General features: G+C 34.6%; 1 protein-coding gene across 2 annotated transcripts in view; it reads right to left on the reverse strand.

The window, feature by feature from the left end:
* RAD54B (RAD54 homolog B (S. cerevisiae)) overlaps nucleotides 1-12986 on the reverse strand; it is a 103401-nt gene that overhangs the window by 30382 nt on the left and 60033 nt on the right. For both annotated transcript variants that reach the window (XM_011978647.1, XM_011978646.1), the window contains exons 4-8: nucleotides 12558-12752; nucleotides 8574-8855; nucleotides 5184-5346; nucleotides 1327-1552; nucleotides 501-708 (exon numbers count right to left, since the gene is read on the reverse strand). In XM_011978647.1, coding sequence (XP_011834037.1) covers nucleotides 501-708; nucleotides 1327-1552; nucleotides 5184-5346; nucleotides 8574-8855; nucleotides 12558-12752 — 1074 coding nt within the window. The remainder of the gene's footprint in view (nucleotides 1-500; nucleotides 709-1326; nucleotides 1553-5183; nucleotides 5347-8573; nucleotides 8856-12557; nucleotides 12753-12986) is intronic.

The following is a 12986-nucleotide window of genomic DNA, read 5'->3' on the forward strand; positions in this document are numbered from 1 at the left end:
TGGCCAACAATAAACCATGCATATGTAGCACATACATATAAAAATAACTGATATTTATATTAAACACTCACCACCTGTCAGTTGGTTTCCCAAGAACTTTACATGGATTAACTCCTCTGACCCTCACGAGAACTTAAGTTAGATGGTATTATCATCCCTATTTTAGAGATTTTAAAAAACTGAGACACTATATAATTTGCTCCAAGTTGTTACAGCTATGTCAGACTCGGGAACTAAGCACAAGCAATCCAGTCTGATCTCCGAAATTCCTTATCATGATATCATTGTGTTTATTGCTAAAAAACCCCCAAGTCTAGGCTACAAAAAAATTACACATGGATTTGAAGATTCAGAATCCTCCTAAGAGTCAATTAACACAGGTTTATTAGTATAAATTCCATCCAATACCACCAGTTATTTGAATGTTAAGCATCATAGTACAAGTCTGTATGTTCACTAGGCAAAAATTCCAAAATATCTTCCCCAAACTGAATACTGACCAGTTAGAATTATTCTTTTCTCACAAGAAAGGCTAATGAGGGCTGCAGTTGTCTTAATGGCACTGTTCTTCAAACGATGCCCCTCATCACAGATTAGAAGATCAAATTTTATATTCTTAATTTGATCCAGGGAACGAAGTAACATTTCATAACTGATAATAAGAACAGAATAAAATATAGACTTGATGAATTCTTCAACTTTGTGGTCCTGAGGAAAAAAGATAGTATTTTAAAAATCAGGAAGAGAAATGATATGAAATCAAATTTAAGCAGCCTATTCCTGACAGTCACTTATTAAGAATTGGAATATGTTAACTCTTTCTGTCTTAGTCAACTGAGGCTGCTATAAACAAAACACCATAGATTGGGTGGCTTAAACAACAGACACTTATTTCTCACAGTTCTGGTGGAAAGTCTAAGATCAGGGTGCTAGCATGGTTGGGTTCTGGTGAGAGCCCTCTTCCTGGCTTGCAGAAGAATGCTTTCTTACTGTATCCTCACGTGGTAGAGAAAGGAAGTTCTGGTGTCTCTTGCTTTTGTTACAGAGGCACTAATCTCATCACATGGCTCTACCCTCACCACCTCATCTAAACCTAATTACCTCCCAAGCCCACCTCCTAATACTGTTATACTGAAAGTTAGAGTTTCAACATATGAATCTGGGGGACACAAACATTTAGTTCTTAACAACTCAAAACCAAAATGTAAGCTAAGACTCCATTTTTGTGCAAAAGGGTTAGGGAGTTAGCAAGTAAAAACTGAATTACTGATTTGAAAAACTAGATTTTTTTTTAAATGACTAAGGCTAAATTTTCAAGTTTCTTACCTGATCAACAGTAAATATCTTGATCCTTTCACTTCCTAGCCACTTTTGAAATTCTTTCTTCCAATTATTCACCAAGCTTCCAGGTGTGACAATTAGTGTCTTCTTTATTACTGGCTTGCCTCCATAGGGTCCCTGACACTGCAGGGTCCAGATGAGCGAAATACATTGCAATGTTTTCCCTAAACCCATTTCATCAGCAAGAATAGCTCCACATCTGCCATTCATTCTGTTAGAAATAATTTTACTTCCTTTAATCACAATAGAAAAATATTTTATGCCCTTAAAATCATCAAGAACCAGAAACTGGTATTTTTTAATGACACTGAAGACTCTTTTAGTACTTTATTAGCTGATTTACAACACATCTTTTGCATCTTTGATAATTATATCCATTACATATTGTCAACTAAATTACCAAAACATAAATCTGAAATTAGAGAGTTGAATCTAAATCATCTGCTACTATTACATGTACATATTTAGAGGCTAGAAATGAATTCCAATTTTATATCTGCATATGGATAATTTAACTATAACTGTGTTTCTCATCGTTAAGAGTTGAGTGATTTTTATTGGTTTCAGATATCAAAACAGTTTAAAATATATTGTTGTATTATATTTAATCAGCAAGACCTACTGAGCTGTATTTTATGATTCTGTCAGTAAATGAAGTCCTCAACAAAAATAGCTCTCTGCATCATAAAAAAATTAAACACTAAACACTTGATATAATACACATAATTTAGTAAAAGTTGTTATCCTACAGACCTACTATGCTATATAATTTAAAATTAAATGTTATTAGGGATATTATTAGTAAGATCATGTATTTTTATGCCACTTTATATTCCTAAAGACCTTAGCAGTGTATGTTTTATATTTTTAAAGTTAAGAAAGTCCAAGGGAATTAAGGATATTACAAAAATGCATAAATACACAGTTGACCACTGAACAAGAAGAGTTTGAACTGTGAAAGTCCACTTATATATGGGTTTTTTTCAATAAATGTTTTAAGTGAGTGTGCCTACCTCTCTTGCCTCCCTTCTATCTCCTCCACCTCTTCCGCCACCTCTGCCACTCCTGAGACAACCAAACCAACCCTTCCTCTTCCTCCTCTTCCTCAGTCTACTCAACATGATAAGGATGAAGACCTTTATGATGATCCATTTCCTATTAATGAATAGTAAATACATTTTCTCTTCCTTATGGTTTTCATCATGCATTCTTTTTACTGGCTTACTTTATTGTAAAAATACAGTATATAATACATATAGTATATGAAATTATGTGTAAATTGAGTGTTTATGTTATCAGTAAGGCTTCCAGTCAACAGTAGTTTATTAGTTAAGTTTCTCCCAAAGTTATATGCAGATTTTTGACTACACAGTGGGTCAGCACACCTCATTCCTGAGTTGTTCAAGAGTCAGCTGTAGTTTGTTAGCTAATTGTATTTCTTCTTAGTAGAAATTAAGAACCAATATGTAATTTTGTATTTGTGTTCCATTTCAAGGTATAGAGAAAAATATTACCAACATAAATTACAGCTACTATTTAGGTAGCTGTTTTAGATCAATAATTTGGCAACAAAGGACCAAATGTCAGCCAAATGAGATACAGTGAATAGCAAAGACAAAATACAGATTCATCTTTTCATGGTAAAGAGAAGGGAGCAAACAGGAAGCCTTTATGGAGAAGATGTATCTTGAGCAAAATTGTAAAGGGTAAATAATTGCTACACTAATGAGGCAGTTGAATATAGTTGGAGCTTGAACTGAAAAATATGAAGCTACCATGGTAGGTAGAAGACAAAAGATGAGTATACTTATCCTTGAGAGTTTAGACTGTATCTTATAGATCAGCATCTCCCAAACACTAGGATTTCATGACTACTATCATGATTTGTTGCCATATCTGTGATACTATATGTTATTATTTTTCTTCAAATCAACTCATTTTTAACTTAAATTTGAAAAGAAAACTCATTCTAAGCATAATTTATCTGTGAAACCAAAAGTTTAATAGGCTATTTTTCTCTTTTTTTTTTTTTCTCGAGACAGAGTCTTGTTCTGTTACCCAGGCTAGAGTGCAGTGGTGTGATCTTGGCTCACTGCAACCTCCGCCCCCTGGATTCAAGTGATTCTCCTGCCTCAGCATCCTGAGTAGCTGGGATATAGGTGTCTGCCACCACGCCCAGCTAATTTTTGTATTTTTAGTAGAGAAGGGATTTCACCATGTTGGCCAGGCTAGTCTTGAACTCCCGACCTCAAGTGATCCACCTGCCTTGGCCTCTGAAAGTGCTGGGATTACAGGTGTGAGTCACCATGCCCAGCCTATTTTTCTAATAATTAACTAAATATGCTACTATTCAAATTTTTTTAAAAGGCTTGTCCACTTGCCACCCCAAAATAGTCCCATATACTGCCAGTGGAGTAGGGATCACAGTTTGGGAAACCCTGTTCTAACTTCTGAGAGTCTCTGAATGATTTTAAATAAGGGAATGCCATGTTCAGAACTGTTTTTCAGAGAGAACTCAAGATGGTGGCTTTAAGTAGAATACATCTGAGAAGCATCAGAAGCAAATATATAAGTTAGAAGCCATTGCAATAGTCTAAATAAAATATGATATTCTTATGACATCAGTTACTAGAGATGCTGCAGTGGAAGACAGAAAAGATTAGGAAACAATATTTAGTAGGTTAAAATAATTAAAAGTTCAGGTTTGACTAGATTCAGAATGTGAGAGAAAAGAAATCAAAGATGATTCTGAGACCAATTGGGATAAGACCTTCGAAAGAAAAAGCAGATTTGGGAGAAAATGTGAGTCTAGTTAATAGTTTCTAGAAGACAATATTCCCTTAACTTGTCATCAGGCAAAGAGTTCTTAGAGTTGGGGAGAATTTCATTTCCAACTGCCTTTAAATGACAAATTTTAAAATCAAGGGGCTTGGCATTTAAAAACAAGGCAAAACAAAACCAAAACAAACAAAAAAGACTGGAAGAAATGTTAGCAGGGGCCTTTGATTCTTTTTTTCTCCTGTTTTTTTGTGTCCTCTAGAATATCTTTAAAAGATGATACTACTATTCTTTAATCAGAAAATGCAAAAAGGAAGAAGAAACTTTCTTCTATTTTCAGATGTAGAGATAGAAGAAAATCTTTTTCCAAAATTATCATAACCAAGCCAGGTGCAGTGGCTCATGCCTGTAATCCCAGCACTTTGGGAGGCTGAGGTGGGTGGATCACTTGAGATCAGGAGTTCAAGATCAGCCTGGCCAACATGGTGAAACCCCATCTCTACTAAAAATAAAAACATTAGCCAGGCATGGTGAAGCACACCTGTAATCCTAGCTACTCAGGAGGCTGAGATGCAAGAATCACTTGAACTTGAGAGATGGAGGTTGCAGTGAGCCAAGATTATGCCACTGCACTCCAGTCTGGGCAATACGGCAAGACTCCATCTCAAAAAAAAAAAAAAAAAATTCTCAGAACCAGAATTAAAAGCCTCTTTCACTTGTTCTCATGACCCTTTACCATAACATTAGTGAGCTTTTATTATACCACATTAAGGCCAATTGCATTTATCTGTTTACTCAAATACTTTAAAAGTCACTTAAAAGTAAGGACCGTGGTCCTGATTCCTGTATGCCCACCCCCTAGCTGTATGTTTGGCACATGGCATCTATCAAGAACTACTTTTGAAATAAATGCACACATTAAGCACTATTCACCTTTCCCACCAATTGAAATTCATAGTATACCCTCAGGACTCGTTTTATCAGGATCTTCTTAGAAAGCCATTATTGTGTTACAGGTTAAATCAAAATTAAGATTAGATTAAACAAATGATTTATTTTCCTACCTCATTCCCATTACACATTCATAAAGGAATATGATTCCTTCTTTCTGATGTGGTCGAAGATGATATACAAGGTAAGGATCAATCACTACATCCACAAGAGGGAAACAGTTCTTATTGAATACCCACTGGTGATTCTTATCTGGTCGTGGCATAACGAGGGAATCTTAAAAAATGGTAAAAGTACAAGTATTGTAATTTCACTTTTTCAGCAACCAACATTATCTTGTTTTCATTACCCTAAGATAGAACTGTTTGCCACCATTTGTGGCCTAAAAAAAGTCCAAAATTTAGTCACGGTAATGTTACCCAAGGGCACAAAATTTAAAAAGAAAATCTCATGCCTTACTGATATACGATTTCATGCAAAGAATTACGAAGAGCCTTCCAAACTTCACATACCCAAAAGTGCTTCAAAAGCACTGAAATTCACTATTGTCTAGTAAGGAATTCAGTAAGCCATAACATTCAAATAGTTCAGTATTCAGAGCAAAGAGAACTATTTCCAGCTGAAAGCACAGGCTGGAATTTTGCCAAGATGCATTTGCCAATGTTCACAGTTTCTCATTCTGAAAAGGCTCCCCAAATTTAACATACAGGGTTTCTATCTTTTCAGTCCTAAACACACTAACAATGATCATTACTCCTATTAATTGGAACTGACAAAAAATGATAAATTTTCCATTGACTTAGCCACCATTATTTGCTTGAAGTTAATTACTACATTCATGAATATCAAGTTCATAAATCTTTTTTTGTTTGTTTGTTTGAGACAGAGTCTCACTCTGTTGCCCAGGGTGGAGTGCAGTGGTGTGATCTCAGCTCACTGCAACCTCTACCTCCCAGGTTCAAGCAATTCTCGTGCCTCAGCCTCCCGAGTAGCTGGGATTACAGGTTCGTGCCACCAAACCCAGCTAATTTTTGTGTTTTTAATAGAGGCAGGGTTTCACCATGTTAGCCAGGCTGGTCACGAACTCCTAACCTCAAGTGATCTTCCCACTTCAACCTCCCAAAGTGCTGGGATTAAAGACATGAGCCACTGCACCCGGCCTCATGAACCTCTTTAAAGCAGCACAAAGTCATCATAGAATAACAATGTAATTCTTCAAAACTGTGCTACAAAATTTAAAAGATTTACTAAAATACCACCCAAAAAGGCAAAATCAAATATAACTAGAAGGCAGGTCTCAACTGATAAATCTGAAATTAGATATTAAACCCACCAAAATTATTTTGGGGATATATTGCATGCCTACATCATGGTTATAAAAATTGAATTAGATAAAAAAAGAAAGAAGAATGAGGAGAAGAGGAGATAAAAAGAAATAGATTCCAGTCGACTATGTAAATATTCATCAGTGTGGAACTATGTTGTCACAGGAATAAGAGCTTGGTCATGTTTACCATCAACAAATACCTAGAGAATAAGTTTTCTGTGGATTTTCCTAGGGTTCTGAGTAACTGAAAGGAACTTTCATCTTTAAGGTCAATTCCTGTTAGGTAGGGGACTAGGAAGTAAAAATGGGAAATTTAGTCCTTGGCTTTCCTCTGTATCACTGTAGCAAAGAGTGTACTCCTTGTGGATTTCCAATCAAGAAATGGCCCCATTAGTTTTCTATCTTTTACAAAGGACAACAAGGAAAAAGAGAAGATAGAGGCGAAAAATCACATACTGCCCAAGCAAAAAGGACTATAGGATTATAAATCACCTAATAAAAGGCCCATCTTCAAGAAAGAGAACCCTAAACAGTCAAAATAATAGAACACTAGTTCAAATTTTAAGATGCTTCTTTATCTTCACAACGATAAAGATGATCATTTAACATTAACAACATGTCTCAGGCATTAAAGTCTACAACCTAATTCTATCCTTTGCATAAGATAAATACATGAGAATAATTAACCATTTACTATTTACCCGAAGTGCTTTTATACACACACACACACACAAATATAATTCATTTACATCACATACAACACATAAATGCCACAATAAATTTACATTTACATATATATAATGTATACATTTACATCACATACACACAACACAGAAATGCCACAATAAAATGTTTCATTCACTCACTCAACAAGTATTTCCTGGAAAGAGTATATACTAGACACTCTAAAACTCTACAGTGGTTATTAGGACCCACGTTTTACACATGAGTAGGCAAAACATTAGGAAGGTCAGTGACTACCCACAAGAGGTCAAAGAACCAGTTAGTTCACTGGCAAAACCATGATTCTAACCCAGATCTTTGAATAAGCACAGTATTCTTTTCAGTTCCCCACAGCCCTGTATTGTGTAATAGTAAAAGTACAAAGAGAAAGGAGAATAAAGAGGAGAGGGATTGTTAAAAGAGCTAGTGGGACAGACAAAATATTTGGACAAAAAGAGAAAATTCAGCTGCATCAGCTTCCACTCCCTATATTTCAACTAAGTCTTTGGGATAAGCTAATATAGAACTAGGAATTTTTAATTATGGGGTTTTGTTCCAACAATGCCGTTGATTATCTGTATTTAGGTAAGTTGGTTCATCTTCCTAGGCCTCAGTTTCCTCCAATGCAAAGTGAAAAGACTAATCGAAATGATCTCAAAGGCCTCTTTACTTCGAAATTTATGTTTCCATAATACTTGCAATGGGGAAAAATAATCATTACTTTATATACTTGCTGTTGTTAGGAAAGAAGTCACCTCTATCTCTCAACTTTCACATCTACTACACTACACTTTCGGTCAGATTACTTGTCCTTCCCCTCACCAAATAAGAAGCTCTGTGATGACAGTTTTATCTTTAGGCCCAACCCATAAAAGGCAATCAAGAAATACCTGCTGAGTGAACAGTCAAATAAAAGAACAATCAGATACAAGCTAGGTTTCTTTTTTTTAAAATGCGATTTTTAAAATTGGATTCAGCAGTGTGAAAATTAACTGACTGAATGGAACTTTCACCAGCAAAATTTGGACTTTGCATGAAATCTTACCATTCAATATTTTTATACACTAATGTTTGTGATCAAGGCATACAGTCCTCAAACTAGAAGTATAATCGTAGTCCAGATTCATACATTTACTAATTTCTCTCCTTACTAAAAAGTCAGATTTTATTCAAAATTATACACATGTATGTGTAATACATATACATGTATGTATATACACAGGTACAGTATTTTTATTGCCATATTCTTGGGATTATTCATTTACATATGAAATAACTCCCAAACTATATTGTTATTTGACTTCAACATTATCCCTTATGTCAGATTACATATCTCAAGAATAATGTATACTTTCACCTAAAACTTTTAAAACAAAATTTAAACTTCAAATTCACACACAAAAAACATTTTGACAGTAAAAACAGAAAATTCAAATTATTTTTAAAATCTTACTTGGCGTATATGGGTCATGGCGTGGTTTGCAATTTTGGAAATCATTCTGTCTATTTTCCTTTGAACTTGGTTTACAAACACTTTTGAAAGGGTTAGAGAAACATTTCCTGGCAGCCTGAGAAGAACGCGAGATAGCAGTACTTCCTCCTCCAAGCTGAAAACACCTGCCACTGCTGAAGTCATCTGGAGAGATCACACCCATGACTTCTATTTCTTTTCCACAAATCATCAGTGTTTGGCCCTCTTCAATCTTTTCAAGCTCTTTGAATTTATAACCAATGCCTTTAAGTTAAGAAAGAAAAAAATTAATTGACACTCTAAGATGATACCATGGTCACCTTCCCATAACTGTACAGAAAAACTGCACTTTGAATGTAAATAGTCTTGTATAATGCATTAGCCAAAATGGAAGCATAATTTAACATTTTGGTTAAAAAAAAAAAAAAAAAACACTAAAAATCAAAAGAAATAATACAGCTATAAAATTCGCCATGCTTTAGAGAAAGCAAGAATATTTTTACTATTGAAAATATAGGTTATTGTACTCTATAGTTTTGCCATGTCTTGTCTGGAAAAATTAAGCCAAGAAAATAGTTTGATAGGCTATATGTATCCTCCTTTCTTGTACAGAAACACCATGGGTTTTTTTCTCTATTTTCACCTCTATTTTCACTCAGAAATAGCTAGAAATGTGAAGGAGAACTAGCAATAAAAGCATCTGTTACCACAACTAGTACTGACTGTTCCACATGAGATAGCAAAGTTAAAATACAGTTGTGGCAAGAGGTCATAGATATTCCATGCTCTAACTCTTTAATAAAACATGGAATATTTTATAATATTAAGCTTGTTTCAATTATTAATTTGATGAACATTTATTTAGTGTTGCTATGTAAAGGTGCTGATGAAATATAAGTATGAATAAGTCAGTCATAGGCTGCTTAAAATGAGTTCATTAACCACATAGATGGAATTTTAGACTTCCATGCTGGTCTATTAAATGCATTAAACTATTAAATGTGTAGTTACTGTGCCATTACCAAGCGCAGGAGCTGTGTATACCAGAAAGTTTTAAGTCTTTAAAAACAATAATAAAAGACTGTCGCAATTTAGAAAATACGATGACCCTTTTCAAGTAGTTGAAAATTACTAAATTTTCTCTACTGAAACTGGCCTAAAATTTATAATCTGTGCCAATCTGTATTTAATATATAGTCTTAAATTATTTATGGTGGAATACTTTTTAATTTTAATGCTCTGATATAGGAAGAAATTACTTAGCTCAATATCAAAGACCCATCACTCCATCCCAATTCAGTATTGGTCTTCACTTATCCAAATTAATGAAGATTATAGTCTTATCTTCACATAAAATCCAATTACTGTTAATCTCAGTTTTACATGGAAATGGAAGACAAGAATAACCTTTTAACTTTGAGGTACCTTTAAAGTAGCTCTACTTCCAAGATCTCTCATTTCATTTAGATCCATAGATGATCTTGATCCAAAGATGACTCTTTCAAACATCTCAGTCGCTAGAAGATTTTCCTTTACTCTTAAACTTTGCTTCTCATACTGGTTTTTGTTTGTTTGTTTGTTTTTAGGTATTATGCAACGATGGCCAACTGAGCCTGATGCATTATCACAAACTATTAGCAATTTTAGCATTCCAGCTTTCAGTTTTCTTAGCACTTCTATCTTTACATTAACAAATTTACATATTGTATATCCCAGTTATTTAAAAGAAAAACTGGGCCGGGCGCGGTGACTCAAGCCTGTAATCCCAGCACTTTGGGAGGCCAAGACGGGCGGATCACGAGGTCAGGAGATCAAAACCATCGGTGAAACCCCGTCTCTACCAAAAATACAAAAAATTAGCCAGGCGTGGTGGCGGGCGCCTGTAGTCCCAGCTACTCGGGAGGCTGAGGCAGGAGAATGGCGTAAACCCGGGAGGCGGAGCTTGCAGTGAGCTGAGATCCGGCCACTGTACTTCAGCCTGGGTGACAGAGGGAGACTCCGTCTCAAAAAAAAAAAAGAAAAAGAAAAAGAAAAAGAAAAACTGCTTATAGACAGTAACTTGCAAAATTAACTTCAGGTTCATACATTTATTAATGTTATAATTAAGCAACCAAGTCCTATGTTTGGATATTTTCATTTTGAAAACCCTAAAATATACCTATCTTCAGTCCCTCTCCCTACCATACAGGTCAAATAAATCAGAGACTCAAAGAAAGGTCAGAGTCTAGGCATCGGCATTTCTTTTTCTTTTTCTTTTTCTCTTTTTTTTTTTAAGAGACAGGGTCTCTCCAGCCCAGGCTGGAGTGCAGTGGTATGATCAAGGCTCACTGCAGCCTTGATCTCCTGGGTTCAAGCAATCTTCCTACCTCAGTCTCCCAAGTAGTTAGAATTACAGATGCATGCCACCACACCTGGTTAATTTATTTTTTTGTATAGACAAGGTCTTGCTAAGTTGCCCGGGTTGGTCTCGAACTTTTAGCCTCAAGCAATCCTTCCCCCTCAGCCTCCCAAAGTGCTGAGATTACAGGCGTGAGCCACTACACCCTTAAAAGCAACTCAGGTGATTCTACTGGCATGGTCAGGGTAAAAACCCACTGTTTTAAACCTAATTTTCATTTTTTGTTACTTGCAACTGAAAGATCATTTTATTATAAACTACACATATACAAAACCATGCATACTATACCTTAGGGGTAAAAGATATTCCAAAGTAATTGTGATAATTTTTTGTCTCTCATTGACTTTAGAATTTCACTAAAGAGTAATACCAATGCATGAACAAATTCTCCAAAAATCTAGCCCCAATCTACCTTAACCAACATAGAATGTGTACTATGTTTTTCTTTTTACTTCCTCTTATCACTATACACAGTTGTTCCATACTTTCATAATAAATAAAACATTCTATTGTAGATAATTTAGTTTGTTTCAACTCTTAACACTGTCACAGCCTTTCATACACTACATTCCTGAAACACTGAACTAGTTTGAATTCCCTCCTGCTTTTGTGCCTTTATATGTGCTATTCTCTCTTGCACATGGCCCTTACCTATAACCTCCAAAACTATTCATCCTTCAAATAGTACCTTAAACGGTAACTCCTATCAAGCTTACCCCTAGCCTCCTGGGCAGATTAAATGGTTCTTTTATGCTCCCACTGCATTTAGTAAAAATTCTCATTGAAACAACTGTATTATTGCTTCCTAATCATCACTTTGCTTTGTTCCCACTAAATTATAAATTATAATCATCTTTGGTATTCCTAGCATACTGCCTGGCACATAATAGTTATTAAAAACTATATATTTTTAAGTAAATAAACATGTAGAACAGATTTTATAGTTACAGGTCACACTCAAAATTGAACTGAGACAATGCAAAGACACTGTAGTTGGTGTTAGCCATTCTTAATTTGTAGCCTAACTTGTATTACTACAAATTATGCTGGCAACACTTTGTAACAGAAACAATGGCAACCTCCAATTTCCATATGTTAATCTAGGTCAGGCTTAACCATTATCTCTTTGCTCTGTTTTTCAAAACATTATTGAGTAGTGCTGAAATTACATATCATTCAACTCAATATCAACATATTTTTCAATTTTAACCACTTAGCATTCTTCAAAAAAAAAAAAAAAGAGGGAGAGAGAGAAAGTATACCAAGTCAAATTTAGTGTTTAAGCTCAGAAAAGTACCAAAATAACTGTATATAGCTGGCTGGCCATTTTTGGAGAAAATGAAACCATAGGATAGGATACGCTTCACTGAGCTAGCATAAGCCATAAGATTAGCAGGCTCACTAATCATTATGAGATTATTTTATGTATTATACACAGTTGAAGCATGAACATCCATTAAAGAATACCTCATCAACTCTTTATAAAATTTAATTATATTTCATTTAGGTAACCAGAGATACATACTAATTTCAGTCCAAATTGTAAACATTAGGTAGTATCACAATACCTCTTCCAATGTCTTTGCCTTCCAAATTCTTTAGTATAAATGACTTTCCTTTTACAATAAGAACAGCATCACCTTCCCATTTTTTATGTTTTTTCTTTGAAGGCTTACACCAAACAACACTGAAATATTTAACTAGGCTATCAGATGTCTCTTCTTGTTCCTTGGACACTGCTACTTCTTTAGGAGTCAAATGAACTACAATTAAAAAAAAAAATTATTAAAAATGACTTTAATGTCTAAGTAGTAAGATCATTCAAACACAAAAAGCACAAGAAAATTAGATTATATTAAGAAATAGTATGAATCATACTATTTCATACTATAGTATGAGTCATATACTATATATATAGTATATATAGTATATATAGTATATGTACATATACATATATATAGTATATGACTCATACTATAGTATGATAATACTCAATC

Source organism: Mandrillus leucophaeus, unplaced genomic scaffold (assembly GCF_000951045.1).
Source record: "Mandrillus leucophaeus isolate KB7577 unplaced genomic scaffold, Mleu.le_1.0 Scaffold198, whole genome shotgun sequence".
In the NCBI taxonomy this organism is placed as follows: Eukaryota; Metazoa; Chordata; class Mammalia; order Primates; family Cercopithecidae; genus Mandrillus; species Mandrillus leucophaeus.